At 42.6% G+C, this 21,114-nt stretch overlaps 1 protein-coding gene across 2 annotated transcripts; it reads right to left on the reverse strand.

The window, feature by feature from the left end:
- Window positions 1-6,454: 6,454 nt before the first annotated feature.
- LOC132850068 (hyccin 2) lies at window positions 6,455-20,393 on the reverse strand. Of its 2 annotated transcripts, XM_060876220.1 has the most exons (13): window positions 20,119-20,393; window positions 15,410-15,493; window positions 15,228-15,281; window positions 14,648-14,752; window positions 13,339-13,518; window positions 13,173-13,253; window positions 12,675-12,790; window positions 11,684-11,779; window positions 11,237-11,353; window positions 10,537-10,624; window positions 10,191-10,341; window positions 9,780-9,914; window positions 6,455-7,823 (listed from the first exon to the last, which is right to left on the reverse strand). In XM_060876220.1, the coding sequence occupies exons 3-13, from the start codon at window positions 15,276-15,278 to the stop codon at window positions 7,234-7,236; spliced, it is 1,710 nt and encodes a 569-aa protein (XP_060732203.1). In that variant the 5' UTR covers window positions 15,279-15,281; window positions 15,410-15,493; window positions 20,119-20,393; the 3' UTR covers window positions 6,455-7,233. The 2 variants fall into 2 exon arrangements, with proteins under 2 accessions (XP_060732203.1, XP_060732195.1); XM_060876212.1 differs by lacking the exon at window positions 9,780-9,914 and having other exon boundaries at window positions 6,463-7,823.
- Window positions 20,394-21,114: the final 721 nt, after the last annotated feature.

The raw sequence follows: 21,114 nt of genomic DNA on the forward strand, positions 1-21,114 counted from the left end.
GTGTTGCCTGGCGATGACGCGGCTTGAACAGCCAATCAGAACCGTAACATTGTGAGTCGTGTGACGTATACAGGCACCGGAGGTATCTGATTGGTCTAAAGAGAAAGCGGGCGCCATGTTGTTTTAGGAGTAAATAGCGCCCATTTCTGTAGCAACCTGTAAACAAGTGTAATAGGGGTGTGCAGTATTTTTGTTCATAAGCCTTACATTACATGTACTGAGTATACAAATACTCTTCCTGCTACATATACCCCTAGTGGTGAATCTGTGTAATATATTAAATACCAGTCTTAGACAAACTTTTGTTCCCCAGCCACAGCTCAGATTTCCCAAACACCCAAAAGAGAACCCAAAAGAGAATCCCTCAGAGAACCCAAAAGTCCTTTAGAGAACCCAAAAGTCCTTCAGAGAACACAAAAGTCTATCAGAGAACCCAAAGGTCCTTCAGAGACCCCAAAATAACCCAAAAGTCCTTCAGAGAACCCAAAAGCCCTTCAGAGAACCCAAAAGCCCTTCAGAGAACCCAAAAGTACTTCAGAGAACCCAAAAGTCCTTCAGAGAACCCAAAAGTCTATCAGAGAACACAAAAGTCCTTCAGAGAACCCAAAAGTCTATCAGAGAACCTAAGTCCTTCAGAGAACCCAAAAGTCCTTCAAAGAACCCAAAAGTCTATCAGAGAACACAAAAGTCCTTCAGAGAACCCAAAAGTCTATCAGATAACCCAAAAGTCCTTCAGAGAACCCAAAAGTCTATCAGAGAACACAAAAGTCCTTTAGAGAACCCAAAAGTCCTTCAAAGAACCCAAAAGTCTATCAAAGAACACAAAAGTCCTTTAGAGAACCCAAAAGACCTTTAGAGAACTCAAAAAACCCAAAAGTCCTTCAGAGAACCCAAAAGTCATTTAGAGAACCCAAAAGCCCTCCAGAGAACCCAAAAGTCCTTCAGAGAACCCTAAAGTCCTCCAGAGAACTCAAAAGAACCCAAAAGTTCAAACCAGGGATCTTGGAGCCATGCACCATTACAGAATACAACACCGTACGGCCCTCATTTTTATACCTCTTACAATACAATAATATTGTCTTATAATAATATAGTCTTACAATAATTAGCTTATTGGGTCCGTACATAGACTTAAAGATAGATAAATCGTGCTTCTGTTGTCAAATATATAGTTTGTGCCATCATGAGCTAACAATATGGTGTCCAAAATGAAAAAGTAACTTAGAGCACAATGCATAGAACAGACATCTGCCATTGTATACATTATATAAAAACAATTATAATACAGTCCTATTATACAGCCTAAAATGTATTATCTTATATATATTCTAAGATACAATATATATATATATATATATATATATATATATATATATATACATATATCTCTAATAATAACACATATATAATGTGAATATATATATATTCAAACACTTACTAGGAATAATAGTTAGTGCTGAGTCTACACCTGCTCTCCACAGCAATAACAGCTTAGAGATGTGATATGACACTGCAATCCAGCACTCCTTTTACACCAAGGCCTTGTACTGCTCTGCACTGTCCTGATATTTGTCCAAGATATTTTGTACATTCTAGTGTTTAATTTAATCACTATACCAGAACACTAAGGTGAATAGAAACAGGTTTAATTCTCTGTGAGGTTTTGACTGAGTCTAAAGTTCTCCCTGTCTGTATGGGTTATATTTTGAATGACATCAACATTTTTATATTTTAAATAATGGCTAAAAGATGTTTGACTTAAAACAATTTGTAAAAAATACACTAATATTAGTAGAATTAAAACTTGTAATGTAATGTCTGTAATGATGCACCATGAGACGGAGGATCCATTTGCACGCTTTAATAAGAAACTCGTGGTACAACAGGCTTAGGTCAGGATCGGCAAACACAACAATGTAGGTGAGACAGAAATCAAAATCAGTAACACAGGCAGAAGGTCAGGGCAGGCAGCAAACAAACGTGAATCAGAGCAAAACAGAACAAAGTCAGAAACCAGGAAAACACAGGACATAGATGCTCAGACCGATAGCAGAGGCAAATCGAGACTTCGCACTGGAGAACAGTTCAAGATCAAGTTTTATAGGAAGCGGATAATTGGCCGCAGGTGGCAGTGTAATCAGTCCCGGAGTGGGGATTATGGGAGATGCAGTCCGGAAACACCTAGTACTCAGGCGAAGGTTCCCTCTGGTGGCGGTCAGGGGACGAGGCAGGTGCTTCGGGCATGACAGAGCCCCCCCCCGTGAGCGGCTCCCGAAGCGAGGATGCGTGCAACGTCGGGGACGTCCACGAGGTCGAGGAGCCGGCTTCTCTGGATGAGCTCGGTGGAACTCCGCAGTGAGCGAGGGGTCCAGGATATCCCTTGCCTTCACCCAAGAGCGTTCCTCCGGTCCGTACCCCTCCCAGTCGAACAGATATTCGAGTTGGCCACCCCGGCGTCTGGCATCCAATAGGCTGTGGACCTGGTACGCTTCTTTGTCGCCGATCAACAGAGGCGGTGGCACCGGTGGGTCAGCAGTCTCCTCCTGCTCTGTTCTCGGGCCGTCGGCAGGCTTGAGCAGCGAGACATGAAACTTCGGGGAGATACGGTAAGTGGGTGGCAGCGCCAAGCGGTACGACACAGGATTCACCTGTTTGACGATTTTGAATGGACCCACGAACCTAGGACTGAGCTTTCTGCAGGGGAGACGGAGCCAAATGTTGCGGGTGGAGAGCCACACCCACTGTCCAGGTTGATAATCGGGATGCGGTCTGATGGCTCTCTGAAGCTGGTGATGAGCCCTGCTCCAGGTCTCCTCACTCCTACGGAACCAATCATCCACAGCAGGCAGGTTGGAGGGTTCACTGGTCCACGGGAACAAGGGCGGCTGATACCCGAGGACACACTGGAAGGGCGTGAGGCCGGTGGCTGGTTTGGTGAGCGAATTCTGTGCATACTCCGCTCACATGAGGTACCTGCTCCAGTCAGCTTGGCTGTTCTGACAGTATGATCGGAGGAAGCGGGTGAGTTCTTGGTTCAGGCGTTCAGTTTGGCTGTTGGCCTGTGGATGATACACCGAGGTAAGACTGACGTTTATGTTTAATCGCTTGAAGAAGGCCGTCCACACTCGGGAGGTGAACTGTGGTCCTCTGTCCGAGACGATGTTTTAGGGTAAGCTGTAGAAATGCAACACATAATTACAGAGGGACTCTGCGGTTTCGAACGCCGTGGGGAGTTTGGGTAGAGATATCAGGCGGCATGCCTTGGAGAACCGATCTACGATGGTGAGGATGACAGTGCAATTGTTGGACTTGGGCAGATCGGTGACGAAATCAATGGCGATATGGGACCAGGGTCGCTGTGGTATAGGTAGCGGTTGTAACAATCCAGCCGGGAGCTGATGCGACGCTTTTGATCTGTTGCACACGGTACATCTTCTAACGAAGTCGCTGATGTCTTCGGACAGTGAGGGCCACCAGAATTTGTTTTGAGCCAATCGGGTTGTGGCCAAGAGGCTGGGGTGGCCGGAGCTGGGCGAGGGGTGCAGTAGTTGCAGAAGGGTCGAGCGTAGATTCTCCGGCATGTAGGTTTTAGTAGTGGGACAGTCGTTGGGAGGCGGAGACAGCGCATTAGCCTGAGAGATCTGTTTCATGATGTCCCATTGAATGGGAGTGACAATCTGGGTTCGGGGATGATGGGCTCTGCCGGAGAGTTCACGTCAGGTTCACTGTCAAGGCGAGAAAGCGCGTCGGCTTTGATATTCTTTGATCCTGGTCTGTAAGTCATTGTAAAGTGAAAGCGCATGAAAACCATAGCCCATCGTGCTTGGCAAGGGTTCATCCGTTTGGCAAAGCGTAGGTATTCGAGGTTCTTATGATCCGTGAGAACCATGAACGGATGCTGGGCACCCTCCAGCCAGTGCCGCCACTCCTTGAAGGTTGCCTACATGGCCAGTAGCTCTCGATCCCCCACGTCGTAATTGCGTTCAGCGGGAGACAATTTCTTGGAAAAGTAAGTGCAAGGGAACATCTTATTAGCCGGACCTTGTCGTTGGGAAAGGACCGCTCCGATGCCAGTACTGGAGGCGTCCACTTCGACAACAAACAGCTGAGTTGGGTCAGGGTGGTGCAGGATGGGAGCTGTGGTGAAGCGCTCCTTCAGAAGGTGAAAGGCTCTGACTGCCTCAGGTGACCACGTGAGACGGGGCGGTGCCTTCTTCATCATAGAAGTGAGGGGTGCTGCGATCGTGCTGAATCCACGGATGAAGCGGCGGTAGAAGTTAGCGAACCCGAGGAAGCGTTGCAGCTCTTTGACGGTTCAGTACAGCTCTCACGTGCTGGACGTGTTCTTCAAACGACTCAGAGTGGATGAGCATGTTATCGATGTACACAATTACCCACCGATCCAGCATATCTCGAAAAACATTGTTGATGAAGGATTGAAACATGGACGAACTGTTAGCAGAGACTGCCAGACTGTTAGCCAGACTGCATGGAGAAAGCGGTTTTCCACTCATCTCCTTCTCGAATACGAATAAGGTTATAAGCGTTGTGTAAGTCCAATTTTGTAAAGAACTTGGCCTTGCGCAGCTGTTCCAGGGCTGAGGGGACAAATGGGAGCGGTAGCAAAACCCGGAAGAAAAACCCGGACGATGCCGGTGACACGAAATGCCAAATGAATCACTTCTTTAGCTCCTCCTCGATATATTTATTCATGGCTTCGGTTTCTGGCTGTGACAATGGGAAGATTCTGCCCTTGGGTGGCGTGGTATTGGGCAGCAGCTCGATGCAGCAGTCGCTGGGCCAGTGAGGTGGTAGCTTGGTGGCCTTGACCTTGCTAAACGCCTCCGCGAGATCGTGATATTCGGCCGGAAGGTCGGGAATGGCTGGAGTGTCGGGTGTGGCGGTCGCAGAGCATAGCAGCAGGAGTGCTTCAGAGGGCTGACAACATTGAGCGCAGGTCTCATCCCAGGTTATAATCCGCGGTTCTCTCCACGAGATGACCGGGTTGTGGAGCCTCAGCCATGGCAGACCTGACATGGCAGGATCAAGGAGTGATGAGGAGAGGTAATGACATGAAATTGAGTAGTTTCCCACTTGTAATTTGATTTTCTCAGTGACGAATCTTATCCGTCCCTCTCCGGGAGGTCGACCGTCTATCGCCTCCACTGCCAAGGGAGAGACACACTTAGTTAGCGGGATGGCGTTCAATCTGACGAATTCCTCCAAAATGAAATTCCCAGCGGCCCCGGAATCGATGAGAGCCACCAGATCAAGGCTTTGACCCCGTACTTTCAGGCGTACCTAGAACCGGGCACAGTTCTGAGTTTGAGTGGCGAAAGTAGCTCACTAGCGTATTCCGTATTCAGCAGAGTTGGTGATGGATGCGACGCGCTCTCTCCTCAGAGGTGAGATGAGTGTATGCGGGGTGCTTGGATGAACGCCGGGCTCTGATCAGGTTATCGATTCGGATAGACAGCTCCATGAATTCCGATAGGTTTCTCCCCTCGTCATGACAGGCGAGTTCAGCTTGCAGCTCGTGGTTCAGACCTTTGCGGTAGAGGAGCTTGAGGGGCTTCTCCTCCCAGCCCGCCTGAGCTGCAAGTGTGCAAAACACTAGCGCATATTCCACGGCGCTGCAACTTCCCTGGGAGATGCTCAGAAGGTGCTCCTCAGCACTCTCTCCTCTGGCGGAATGTTCAAACACACTGCGAAACTGAGAGATGAAGTGATTGAAGAAGGCGAACACGGTACCGTCCTCTTTCCACACCGCGGTAGCCCACTCTAGAGCCCTTCCGGTGAGGAGGGTGCATACGAGTGCTATGCGACTGCCATCCATGGGGTACAGAGAAGGTTGATGTGTCACAAATACCAAACACTGCATCAGGAAGCAACTGCATTTCGCTGGATCCCCCTTGAATTTCTCCGGGAAGGGAAGCCATGGGGAGATGCTCTGCAAACTTCGCAAGGCTGAGACAAGTTCACCCGTGAGCGCGGTGAGATGAGCCAACTGTTGGGGGTTGGACGTTGGTGTGCTGGGCTTGGGTGAATAGCTCCGTTGTAAACTGCGAGGCAGCGGCTGGATCACAGAATCCAGCCAGATTCTGATTCTAGGTGAGACAGAAATCAAAATCAGTAACACAGGCAGAAGGTCAGGGCAGGCGGCAAACAAACGTGAATCAGAGCAAAACAGAACAAAGTCAGAAACCAGGAAAACACAGGACATAAACGCTTTTCGTACTGGAGAACAGTCCAAGTTCAAGTTTTATAGGAAGCGGGTAATTGGCCGCAGGTGGCGGTGTAATCATTCCCGGAGCGAGGACTATGGAAGATGCAGTCTGGAAACACCTAGTACTCAGGCGAAGGTTCCCTCTGGTGGCGGTCGGGGGAGGAGGCAGTCCCCACATTATTTCCACATTCTGATGTTTCGGTCTCTAATTAATTATTTTAAGAACTGTTCATCATCACAATGTATTTATTCACCAGTGAACAGATAAATCTTCAACTCTGTACAAGCAATATAGAGATATTGTCACAGCATATAACTCTTCCTATCATACAATATATATTCATTTACATAAATGTACACATTTAGTTTGAGATATAAACTTGATTCAAAGAATATAATCTATATCGTTCATTACATGATGTGGCTTTTCAACGGATTGCACGTTTCTCCACCCATTTCAGCTGGTAGGATCAGTAGGACAAACACAAGCAGGCTCAGTCCATAACATTTACAGCAATTAAATTCAAGGAGCTTCTTTTATACCTCCTGGAGTCTCACACATTTGATTCTTTGGATCATGCATTGTCAGGCCACTCATCATTCAGTTCATGTGATTGTCAGTTCTTGAGACTATTGTTAAGATACAGCAGGATTTGGAAGTGGAATTCCTCTTCATACTGTATGTGTTATGGCACATTGTATGATAACCACATGGGGAAGTACAGTGCAAAACCTTATTTCTTCAGGAAAAACTGCCAGTGCATAATGGTGTAATTGTAAGTTATTTGCTATATGTACACATACATGCACCTTGCATCTTTCTCTCTTGTGCACACACACACACACACATACACACACACTTTCTCTCTCATACATACATACGTTCATAGATCAGGGTAGAACCATTTAACACATACAAAGACATGCTCAGACACATGCACGGTATTTCAGTCAACAACACTCAGACCCACATCCTCACAAAAAGACACATTGACACACAGATTTGTCTACACTTGTGATATAATCTGCATATTAAAACTGGATGAGCGAGACTGTTTGGACAGAGGGCTTGCAGAAGAAAATGGACTTCCAGACGAGAGCAGATCCTGGCTTCTTGATGCCTGTCTTCTTTGCATATCCTGTAGGCTGATAGCTGACAAACAGTGAGCCCTATCTGCACTCAGGCTCCCAAATGACATGCTATCTGTGGGCCCAGATGAGCCATTGAAGCCAGTGCAGTCCAGGGATTTACTGGAAGATGTGCTAGCAGTTCTGGCTGAAGGACCAGTGAATGGGGGCAGGTAATGGGGGTCTAGGAACCTTCTAGCCATGCTGGGACTGGGACTTCTGCTGTTCTCTGCAGTGCAGAGTGTGATGGCTGGAGGAGGCGAGTGGTGGTGTCGGTGACGCCTACATAAAGCAGCTCTGGTTTCAGCAGATGTGCTCTCTCTCTGCCACACTGCTGGGTCCCGGGACAGGCGCACTCCGGCCACCCGGTCCCTCTTCATACTGCTGGGCTGGCTACTGCTGGACGCCCCGGAAGAAAAGCCCTCATCTGGGTCAAATGAATCCTCACCGCAGCTCATACCATCAGCTTCTGTGATGCAGACAGGCAACAAGTCAAAGAATAAGAAAGGTAAGAGACATTTTATCAAATACTATTTTAAAATCTTCATACATTATATGTGTAAATACCACGGACAACAAGATATATTTACTCTCTTAAACCGTTACTCTCTCTAAAGGCAAGGCACATTCACACCTAGGTGACAATTTACAATTAGCAATCCAACAGTTTGGGGAGGTGGAAGGAAATCACAGATCCAGCAATGCTACCCACTCTATCAACATGCTGAACTGGATTAAAAGTAATCCCTGGAATGAACCCTATGATATTAACCTTGTGAGGTCACCAGCTGGAACATTCATTCATTCATTCATTCATTTTCTACCGCTTATCCGAACTACCTCGGGTCACGGGGAGCCTGTGCCTATCTCAGGCGTCATCGGTCATCAAGGCAGGATACACCCTGGACGGAGTGCCAACCCATCGCAGGGCACACACACACTCTCATTCACTCACGCACTCACACACTACGGACAATTTTCCAGAGATGCCAATCAACCTACCATGCATGTCTTTGGACCGGGGAGGAAACCGGAGTACCCGGAGGAAACCCCCGAGACACGGGGAGAACATGCAAACTCCACACACACAAGGTGGAGGCGGGAATCGAACCCCCAACCCTGAAGTTGTGAGCATTTGGAACAATATTCATGAAATCTTAGGATCTATTTCTAATTATGATCTGGAATGCGGCAGCTTAGTGGTTAAGTTGTTGGCCTACTGATTGAAAGGTTGTGAGTTTGAAGCCCAGGTCCACTGAACTGCCACTGCTGGGCACTTGAGCAAGGGACTTAAACTTTAGTTATAAAAATTGAGATTAAAAAAGTTAGTTGCTCTGGATTTGGGCGTCTGCCAAATGTCACTGATATGGGATTCGCTAATATGAATTTTGGCTGACAGACTTACTGAAATTATATCATATTACACAGAGAATTCAATGAAAGTTGCAAAACAAATTTTCATATTTAATGACTCGGTGAGAGAAAAAGCAAGTCAAAACGTGTCCATAAGACAAATGAGAAATAACACTAATAACAAAGAGCAACAAAAAACAGCACCCTATAAAAGGAAAGGCTGGCAGTTGGTATCTGAGGTAGCTGATTGGCAAAGCAATGACTGATTTAGTGCACACCATGCTAGAAGATTCCCTAGGAAGATGCAGTTTAATAGTTTTGTGGATATTTTACTAAAATATTCTAGAATGATTATTCTTACAGTACAACGCATTTTATATTTAATTTTTAATTAATTAGTTTTTCCCTTCTCAGTACAGAACATTTTTTACTCTCCATTATTCTACAGATGTGGTAGATGAAGTTAGAAAACCACTGGAGATTTTGTGAGCCAGATAAAAGTCATTGCCCTATTTCTACAAATCCGAGTAACAGTCAGATTGTGCAGCAATACATTTGGCTTTTCAAGCTAAAGTTCGGTTTGACTCTAGTTTGGCATAATAATTAAGCCAATGCTCTGGCCCTGTTAGACAAATTTTGATCCTGATTGTTGAGTTATGTCAGTCTGTTCGAAAAAGGAACCAAATTTCTTCTGATTCTTTTGTGACAAACCTTCAGATAGCTTGATCATCAGCATATATTTAATAGGAATAAGGGGGATATTTGGTGATTTGGGGATCTGTCTAAGGGATGCACCTGTAAACACATTCAATATAATTAAACTACTATCAGTGGTGATGGTTCAGTAGCTGGAGTTTCTATTGGTTTAGATCGGGGCATCCAATCGTATTTGGAAAGGGTCAGTGTGGGTTCAGGTTTTCATTCCAACCGAGCAGATACGACATACCAGAGTTTATTAAAGGTCAAGATCAGCTGATTAAACAGGTGGAATCAGGTGTGGCTCCTGCTTGATTGGTATAAAAACCTGCACCCACACCGGCTCTTTGTTTAGATGTTCATCAGCCCTGCCTACCCCCTCTCAATGTTCTGCGGATGGTGTTCCTGATCCACCCACCGGGCACCAGGCTGGGTGTTGTTTTCAGTGGAGAGAACTGACTTGGTGCAATAGAGGAATAGAAGTCCACCGAGGTCAAAAAATCAAAACAGCCTGAGATGAAGACAGTGAGCGGTCACTAAACAGAAAGATCTACCACAGTAAAATGACTGCCCTTGTCAAGGCAACAAGATGAATTTACTGAATATTCATTAGTATATCTACATTATAGGCTTGGAATACTAATGTTTTGTCAGAGAAACAGAGAAAAAATGTAAATATCGAGAGAAAGGCGAATAAAATGAATGAATGGAACAAGAGAAGCGATCAGTGCAACACCCAAGCTTTTTTCTGTTCTGTATTCTGAATTAAGTGTAAATGCAAGGTCACCTTCTCGTTTCCAGCGGAGCCTGCGGATGGACGCAGCAGTGATGGCCGTCAATGAGACGCATTTGTTTGTGGGTGTGGCTTCAACCTCCAGAAGATTCCGTGTGCCCTCCGGTGGTCGAGGTGGCAGGGAACATCTCATCGCATTTGCTATCTAAAAAAAGGGTATATTCATAAGCTTTATTTTTGATATTTATAAATATTTTCAAAGTGTTCTTATGCTGTGAATGTACATTTTACTGCCATCATGTGGTCAGACACATCAAACTCATTCAGATGAGATGATAATTTTAAATAACATTATTTACTAAAACCAGAAAAAATGTTTTTTTTTTGTTTGTTTTTTTACTAGTAAAGGCTTGGCATATAGCTCTAGTTGTGCTCTATACAAGATGTCCTCCAAAGCTTCTCTTCCGAGTTCCCATTGGCCGTTGTAGCTGCAACAAAGGAAGCACACAGCGTTAGTACGTTCTCTAAGTAACTTTTTACTTTTTTTCTAAGTAAAGATCAGTTTGACTTCGCTGTCACTCAGAGCAGAAGATATAAGAACATGAATATGAGTGTGGTCAGTTATTGGCTGTGCTAGCCTGGTTCCATCATCCTTTCATGAAAAAGCACTTTGAACTGAACATATTTAAACTGAAATGAAAACCTAACCACTATAATGACAACAAAGTGTTGTTTATTAATAGTCCTTGTAGCTGCTTGACTTATGCAGCAGGCGACTGTATAAACCAAGGCGGTTGTGGATTCCTGGTTAAAGCTTTGAGCTATTAATCAAAAGGATGTGAGTTTAGTGGGTACAGCATCATAGCTGGCTTTGTACTCTCACCCAAGCTGCCTTTCTTGTACATGTGATGATGATGATAAAGGCTATGCGCTGTTCAAACTGCAGCAGCGATGATGAATAAGAAATGGTTTCTGAATAAATAAATGAACCAGATTTGCATTTCTCTATACAAATGGAGCAAAAAATAAATAGACACCTTTTCTATTTAATGCCAAAAGGACAATACGGAAAGACTTACAGAACAGCTTATTGAACTCACATGGCATGATAAACTGCAGTCAGCATCTGCACCATTAACTCCGGATCCAGACGCACACGGTTGCACGATTCTCTCCACAACTTCTGCTGCTGACGTGGGTAGCCACATACACACAATCTGAGCAAACGAAGCAAAACCAAAAAGAAGGTGTAATGTCCAAGAGAAAGTAGAGTCTAGCAAGTGCATGCACTCCCTAAAGATTAAGACTCAATATTCTGACTTAGGAATTCATTGATTATTTGTTCATGCAGAGAATCTTTAAGGTCTTGCTTATTTATGCATATTTAAAGTAACTCTGGCCTTTGCTCATTAAACAGAATCGATAGTCCATTAACTTCTTCCATGTCAAGCCTTTCACTGGCAGTGAGAGAGAGTCAGGAAAGAGAGAGAGACAGGAAGATACATAAATAAATAATAAAAGCCGATCAGGAGGGTGGACAGTATTACCGCGAGCTCATTCTGCAGACTGATTGATAGGACGATGCTGGCATGTAGACCACAGCTGAGTTGTAGCAGAGCATGAGGAAAGACAGCACCTCAAACCTACATTAGCACAGATACAATGTCAATCAAACAAAAATATATCAGGAAAAAATTGCAAATTTATCATTTTAAGTTTATCCGTATTATAATAAATGAATATTATATTATATTTCATCTGTATTATAATAAACATGCCCAATATGATTGGAGGAGCCATTTAGCAGTTTCTAAAAGCTTCCAGATTTACGAGTATCATACTGTATGTGAATGAATGGAAAAAGATGCTAACCCACATTCTGGAGGAATAAAAAGCCTGCACCTCCATAAAGGGTAGTTTTCTTTTACTAATTTGTACGCCTCAAATAAATTTAATTTAATATAATTCAAATCAGAAGAATAATATTGAATACAAAATAATAACAAAATAAAAAAATCAAATCAGTTCATCTATAGGTTTAAATAATCATCCAATATAAGTCCTCGAGCATAAGGTTGTCGGTTCTCGATATATCAAGCTTAAAAGAGACTCAGAAGGATGGATAGACGGACAGATAGGCCTAGTGATGGAGGACTGAAAAGTCCACTGGCGAAAAATAGGCAAATGCCAAAGTGGTCTAAGAATTTGACAAAAAACACATCAAGATTTCATCCTTAATCATCATCCCAGCAAAAAGCAAAGTAATTATGATTTGTGAATTATTTTGACCAAAAAAACACAAGAAACCTTCACGAGACAAATTCATTTACAAAGACATGCAGTAAAAAGGTGTGAAGAAAATGGTCAGATGAAAATATGGAAAAGCTGGTCTGAAAAAGAGGCTCTTTATAAAAGGAGTACATGTTTAAAATGACACTCACACGCCACAAACGTTCTGGAAAATTATCATCTCCATCACCTGCAAGCCAGACTGATTTTTACACGAAGCACAGTTTGAATTAAGTTGAGACATGATACCTGTTTTGAGATGTAAAGGTCTCTCTCTGGGGCAGTAGGCCACTGTAGACCACTCTGATCAGGTCATGCTGGCTAAGAGCTCCCTCTGTCAGAGCCATGGAGCCCAGACTGGAAGGCTACAACAGACACACAGCACAGACTATATCATATACACAACAAGAGGGAATGTGTGTTTGAACTGAAATCCATACTGCAATGAGAAATTAAAGTACAAAGAAACTACAGTCTAACTGATCGTCTTTTTTACACCATTACATGAGACATTGACTTTAAAATTGAGTTCTCATTTTAACTTTTAGAAATGTGACAAAATTAAGGGTACATAATTAAACCCTGGGTTAAGTGCTAATAATCATGTGGTGGTTTTAACGTAATGTGAATTCATATTTCTTTCATCATCGAGATGTATGCTTTATTTAAAATTTGCTTTTAATATTAAAGCGTTTTAACAGTAAGATTTACTTCACATCTTCACCACACGTTGATATGATGACTTACCTCATGGTATATGGATGGTTTAGAGAGAGAGGGTATGGTGAAGGACAAAAGCTTGCTGTTTCCTTTACTGTCCACAATCTCCTAGAAATATAGAAGATGAGATGATGAGAAGTCAGATGAGAGAGTGCAATCCTTTTGAGACTTTCACAGACATTATCTGGCTTACCAGGTTATAAATTCCCAGCAACAGAGCCTCTACACAGCCGTTGCGGTGACGCTCCCTGCTGGCAGCGTGGTGCAGGTACACCCAGATCAGCTCTGGAAGAAACTGCAATGTGAAGCGGCGTAGTCCCACCTCTGTGCTCCGGTACAGTTCAAACAGCTGGTGACACACTGGAGCCAAAAGCTGTGGAGAATTTATTACTCAAGCAGATTTATTTTCTCATGATTTTCATCCTGATTTAGTCTTAGCCAATTCCCATTCACCAGTCCGATCTAGCCTATCATACGACAGCTACCAGATATGTGCACCTGCTGCTTTTACTGCATCATAAACGAACAGCATAACCAACACAAAGAGGAAAACATTATCCATTCTCCATTGGTAAAATTTCAGACTATCGTGATTGGCAACTGACACAAACCTCCAGAGAAACACCACCAAGTCCAAAAAATGACCAAAGCCTTTGCTTTTTTTAATGTAGCTGGGTTCTTACTCCGGTTCCAGAGCTACGGTCTATTTGAATCTATCAGATCTATGTATTTAAAATTCATCAGAAGAGGGATTTGTATGTGTTGCATAAAAGTGGAAAACTGCAAGCTGATTACTAAAGAACTAAATTATAAAAGTGGATAAACTGTGGATTATTATAAAAGTTGGGTTATTATTAAAGTGGATTATTATAAAAGTGGATAAACTGCAAACTGATTATTAAAGAACACAGAACAGTTCACTAGCTTCCTACCAAATTAGGATACCAAGAAACCAGTATGTGTTCATTTTTTCCAACAATTCTGACACCACTGACAGAGTGCAGACTGTGAATAACTATTTCAGGATTGTTCTGACAATATTCTTCATCAGAGGTGGGAGTCCAAGTAAGTCTCAAGTCATGAATGTCAAGTCAAAGTCAAGTCGAGTCTTTTTTTAATATTTGTCAAGCAAGTCTCAAGTCTCAAATTTGCTACTTAAGTCTACTTAAGTCGAGTCCCCCATCTCTTAGTCATTTAACTCAAGTCCGAGTCAAGTCTCAAGTCATGAATGTCAAGTCAAAGTCGAGTCATTTTTAAACATTTGTCTCAAATATGCGACTCGAGTCTGACTCGAGTCAAGTCATATGACTCGAGTCCCCCATCTCTGTTCTTCATGCCCTGACAAAATATTACAGTACATTTAACATGCAATATAAGCCTTTTACTTAGATTGTGCTAAATTGGTTAGTTATTTAGTTTGATTTGTATCGTTGCATGTTTCAGTATTGTTGAAAGTTAGACTTTTTTTTTTTATGAGACAGACCTCAAACAGGAAGCTTTACCTCACTGCTAGGTTGCTCCTGTATTACAGCATATAGCGCAGGCACAAGACCTTTCTTCAGGCGGAGGCAGCAAGTATAGCCAGGGATCAGATCATCAGGTAATGTCTATGGAAGAAAAAGGAATTGAATAAGGAAAACATGCCAATGCTTCCAGACAGGTGTATTAGATCAGACAATTAAATACCAATAAAATATCATGTATGTCTACAATATGCTGAGTATGGCCATTTAACCTCTATTTCGGATCAGGCAAGAGCAAAATATCTAAGTGATTTTAAAAGAATTCATTATTGGAGTACAGAGGCTGCTCAACTGGTTGTGTTTCAATCCATCCATCCATTCTCTATATCGCTTATCCTACTGGGTCACAGGGAACCCAAAGCCTATGCCCGGATATACCCTGGACAGGTTAGGCACAATCGCACACACACAAACTCATTCACACATTTTGGACAAATTACAGATGCCAATCAATCTACAACTTATGTCTTTGGACTGTTGGAGAAAACTGGAGAACCCAGAGAAAACCCCTGTGGCATGGGAACGACATTCAAAGGCATCAGGCTCTCTCTCATCTCACCTTGAATTCTGAGAGCCATTCCTCCACCACCCCACGCTCTAGACATAGCATGGCCTGGTGCAAACAGAAATAAAACACAGAGTGTTACTCACAGAAAAATCACCCCTAGAGCAAGGAACTGATACAATATTAAAGGGAGAGAGATTCTGAAACACTGAAAATTCCTCACCCCACTCACTCACGTTTTAGTTGTGTAAAGGAAGGGTGAGCATGCTCGGATTCATCATCACAATGTCTGCTGATCTAGCGAGTGCCGCTCAAACTATCTGAGAAAAAAGATCAGAAAGGAATGCTGCTCAAACTTCGTCTCTGAGATTTTAACCCTTAACCCTTATTCTGGGTGTGTTTGAGCAAGAGATGCCCATAATATTCCCATTTTAGATTGACGTTTTCACTCCTAATTAAACAATGTCACTGAGTGCACAGCATTAGATGACCTCCAGCTAGCCTTATAATAACCAATGTGGGGATGTGTGTGTTAATATATTAAAAACACCATTGGCCAAAAACCTGCAGTTCATTACAGAAGTCACAAAACAGAATGAAAAATTTTCCACTAAAAAAATTTGAGATTCCACTTACAAATGGAGAAATGGCTCTGTTCTTATGATTATGCATGATGATTTAAATAGGCAATGTACATTGGCAAATGTGAATCTGCCTGGAAAAAAGTTTGATCAGAGTAAATTACAGAAGCAACATATCTACCCAACTGGGTGACTAAAACCTTCATAAAAAAAGTGAAAGTGACAGTGACATACGGCTAAGTACGGTGACATACTCAGAATTCGTTCTCTGCATTTAACCCATCCAAAGTGCACACACACAGCAGTGAACACACACACATCGTGAACACACACCCAGAGCAGTGGGCAGCCATTTATGCAGCGGCGCCCGGGGAGCAGTTGGGGGGGTGCTCAAGGGCACCTCAGTCGTGGTATTGCCGGCCCGAGACTCGAACCCACAACCTTAGGGTTAGGAGTCAAACTCTCTAACCATTAGGCCACGACTTCCCCCTCAAAACTCATGCTCTGAGGCATAACTAAAGTATCTGAGTAGCTCCTAGGAAAGGTTATTTTTGGAAGGATCTTGGGTGTTCTAGTTCCCAGCAAATCTATTAATGCATTACAGGATTCGGGAGTAGTACAGTATCCTAGCTTCTTGTCCCACAGTTCAGTATATGAGGTATAATGTATAATAATGTAGCTAACACAGTATGTGTTCTCAATATCAGACAGAGTGCAGTTAGTAGTGAAGAGTGCACAGTGCAAGAAAAGGGTCATTTACTATCTCAGCTAGTTTTGTTCTGTGAGAGTCACAACTCACAGGGTGTGTTGCTGTAGAGGTCAGACTTCAGGCAGGAGGAAAAGAAATTGATAGAACACTCCCTTGATGTCCCCACTGATGTCAGATGGATACCGTCTGAACTGTAAAACAGCTCCATGTAAGGAGGGGCTCAAAGCAAGCCAGTAAGAGCTTGTTGAACCACTAGTCTGAGAACTAAAATAAGTCATCAAATACTGCATGGTACTAACTGTTGTGTTGTACCTAATAATACAGTATGCATCACATCTACTTTGCTCGGTCATATGATGCTGAGGACATGTTAACGATTTAAAAAATCACACTACTTCCATCTTATGTGCAGCAAGCAGTCCAGCGTTCTTAGTTACCTAGCCTTACCAGATATATTAGAAAATATAATGATCAGGTTCAAATGAAGCTAATAACTGCAGATGTGGGAGATTGGACAAAATTCTTCAGGAGTGGGCAGGTGTGGGATTTCTAGATCGAAACATTTTTGTTATGAATCCACTTCCTCAGCTGCAAAAGGCAAGAACGGGAAAGAGGACGTGTGTGACGTAGCAGGGGGTGGAGCTGGAGATTTTAAAGGCCTTATATATAACCTTCAGAACTGATAAACATCAAGCAGGTCAATTCTTATTTATAGGAACTGATCGCAATCCATAATGAGCCTAATAATTGGTTTCACCAGTTGTTTGCTGTTTTGTAAAAAATGTAAAAGCAGGTACTTTTACTTTTATGTTATTTTGGAAAATTTAGGCTACATTAATATTCCAGTGGTGCTCCGATTCCCATTTTTGTTCCCAGTCTACCTGTGGCAATGGTTGTTCATTGGCCATATTCAGTTATGAATGAATTTCTGTTCAATACCTGATTGCACCATTAAAGCAGGAGCAGCATTTGTTTGATACTGTTTGTGGTCTTAGTCCCCTAGACTACCATTAAGTTCTTAAAGGCTTCAGAGCTGTCTTAAAATACCCTTAAGGGCCTATTTCAGACTATAAAACTGTGTGTTTAGCAAGAAGTAGAAGTTAAAATGCTTTAGAATGAAGTATGTCAGTACAGGCATTTCCAGCGAGTCTATTTTATGTTTGGGAATAAGTTTGAGATCTAGCCTGTTTAAGTGATGACATTTATTTGGCGTTGTCTATCTATCCATCCATCCTTTTTCTACACTGCTTATCTTTCTGGGTCTCCTGGGGAACCTGGAGTCTATACCTGTAGGCTCTGGGCACAGGTAGTGTAGTGTACCCTGGACAAGACTGCACACACACTCACACACCTATTCACACACTACAGACAATTTCTAAATTAGCTGTAGTTTTTATTCTTTTATTTTTATTTTATTAGCTCCGGCTCCACTGGTCGCAAATGCAAAGCCAACAGATGAGTTGCTGAATAAAAGAAGACGGTATACTGAAATTTATAGACTTGGCTCCAACCTAACTGGTCAGAATAAATGTATTATTATTATTAGAAAAAATGTACATCATCTGTATGGACTGCACAGACCTACACCAAATACACACACTTCCAATATACATCCATCAACCTGTTTACATGCTGCTTAAATCCATCAACCTGTTTACATGCTGTTTTGCACAGGTTTTTACTTTTTTTTACAAACTGTCTAATCATTTCTGTTGTTTTGCACATACTGTACAATATTTCAGTTGTTTGCTGTTTTTGCACAAATCCTAACATTATCTCAGGGACCTGCTGCTAAGAAACTGTGTACATTCTAGTATTACTGCACACAATATTGTCTGAACTTACAGTATGTACACTGGTCCGCGCTGTTTCTGTTTATTATCTCTTGTGTATTGTCTTTTTTGTATTGTCTTGTAACTTTTTGTCTGCACTGTCTTTTGTTCTGCACTGTCTTATTGTCTTGTCCAGGACTGTGTACACCAGGTTGTACAGATGCACTTTACTGTATGTACCTAGGACTACTTACTAAGTCCTTAGCCCTGAAACACTTCCCTCTGATTGTTGACTGTACCTTACCACACAGGTAAGACCTCAGATTAATGAGATTTTGTCCTGAATGTAGATAATCATATTAATTTCAGTGGTATTTATTTAACCAACCAAAAACCCATGTACGTTCTCCTTCTAAATCTGAGTCAGAACTAACATGCTTAGCTTTACTGTCTATGTGACACAATTGATCAGTACAAGGTCTGATTTTTTTTTTAAAGCAATTTTACCTGCAGCGTAGTGTAGATGTATCTGCTGCCCAGAAGTGTGCTTTATTTTCCCCCTAATTTTACACCGATGGACAGTGAACAATTAACGGATGTTCTTAAGTAATCTCAAGTGTGTGAGGATTTGGGCATGTAATTTGGATTATAGGGAATAAAGCTTAACCTTGGGAATCCAGTGAACATACAGGACATGCATGTGTTTATCTTACAGTCAATTGCATTTGGGCTGAAAAAATATTGTAACTAATTCCAAAATTTGTTTTTACAAATCTACACATAAATAACACTACATTGAGAATCTCAGTGCTGAGGACAACTGAGGACAAAACTGAGGTAGGAAAACAGAAAAACATTTATTTTTTCTGTTTTGATTCTAAGTTCCTGCTGTGTAACCTCTCCAACTTGATAAGAAGCTTACAAGATACTGTGCCAGATAATTAAATGTATACAGTCCCTTAAAGGGGGACTTAACACGAGGCCTAAAATAGACATCGCTAAAAAGAGCTCGGTGGGAAGAGACGGATAAAAGAGTGAATTATAGAGAGACCCACGAATCAATATGCTGTTATTGACAACAGTAGCAACAGACATGCACTGTGTTGTAAGGCCCATTCACTCACTCACACACACACACACACACACACACACACACACACACATTTTACTGTACTGTTAAAATACAACAAAAATTCCCATAATGAGTGAAATGTCCTTATAATGTACACATGCTAATAAACAGGTGTATGAGTATTTTCACAAACGTTGTGTTACACTGCTTTAAATCAGACAACAAAGTGCTGGTAATGGCTCAGTCCTGTTACCCACAGCATGTGTTCACTCTGCCCTAACGTGGCTTGGTACCAGCAGGAGTCTGTACTGCACTATGGACAGTAAAGTCCTTGGTGCTGATGCAGTTGTTTAGGTAGGAAGCTCCTTGTGTACACTAACAGAAGAACTAGTAGACAATCAGGACACATGTGGAGCAGCAGAGTGGGACAGGACATTGTGTTCTCACACTAAGGTTTCACCATAAATGAAGCCACGTTGATGTGCCTTTTATCTGTAGGGCGCACTGTGCCCATCTCAGAGGGTGTCTCAGACCCCTGCAGCCTCACGTGTCACTGTACTCACTGTAGTCACGTCAGTGCAAAGCTACAGATATGAGTTAAAGACTTGCTTTAATCTCAGCGGTGTGTGATGTTCACGCTACAGGTCTCTGCATAATCGTGATCGTTAATTCATTCATGTCATGCGCCCTAAATAGGAACAACCAGAGATGCGGCTTATTTCTAATGGTCGTTATTTCTAATGTTACTTGTGCACGTCATGTTTCCCAGGATGCAAACCACACGAGTACATGGTGTATGATGTGTACATACCGGTGTGATGCTGCAGGGAAGCGCGTATGAAGAGGGCAGGTTTGAGGAGGTCTCCGTGTGCGGCCCAGTCTGCAGTGCGCAGACGCTCCGGAGCGTCCTCACGCAGATACCCGCACACGCACACACGCACACACGCACACTCACGCATAACAGTACTTAGAGTAAGCACCTTTACTCCTGCGAGCGCATCAGTGTCAGGACATCACAACCATCTCGTGTTGACTGTCTATCTGAACCTCTCTCATCTCCTTTGCAGCTTCTCAGCTGACCACTAACGCTCGACTCCTGAAGGAACCGAATCTTTAATGAGTCTGGAAGAATCGATTCCAAAACACTAACTATTTTTAATGTTTTTTAAAAAAAAAAATTTTTATTTTAATCTAAATTCACTATTATGAAGTCAGTGTGGTTTACTGTAAGGGTGGGGATTGTAAGTGGCACAATGTTTATGGATGCTCACTCCGAGTGAACAAACCACATAGGTCGATTCGTTTGCTCGAAAGAATCAATTCAGTGAAGTGACTCCCGTTACACGGGCTCGGTACACACTGCGCTGCTATTGGTCAGCAGAGAAGTTGACACGACTTGATTGGACAGGTCTCTCCCGCGCCTAGGTATCAATCTCGATGAGGTGCTCGTGCTCCAGGCTTTCACACACTTATAGCGTGAGACTAATCCCGGTTTTAGTGAGATCCACTTTGCAGAGTCGATTCGAGGATGTTCACACTGGATGTGTCGATTCAGTCGAAGCTTTATGTCACATCAGAAAGTTCACAACAGAATAAAATACAATAGAACTGGGACACTGTGACCAACCTTGTTATTATTAATAATAAAAAAAAGCTATTACAAGCAGTCTTTACTAACATAACACGTCTGCTTGTTATTTTGATAATTAGGGCTAAATTACCATAAATTATATACATTAGTATCATTAGCTAGATTACATGTTATTCTACCTCCATAAGAGTAGATGGTTTATTTTTTTACTTATCT

This window comes from Tachysurus vachellii, chromosome 1 (genome assembly GCF_030014155.1).
Source record: "Tachysurus vachellii isolate PV-2020 chromosome 1, HZAU_Pvac_v1, whole genome shotgun sequence".
NCBI classification, from domain to species: Eukaryota; Metazoa; Chordata; class Actinopteri; order Siluriformes; family Bagridae; genus Tachysurus; species Tachysurus vachellii.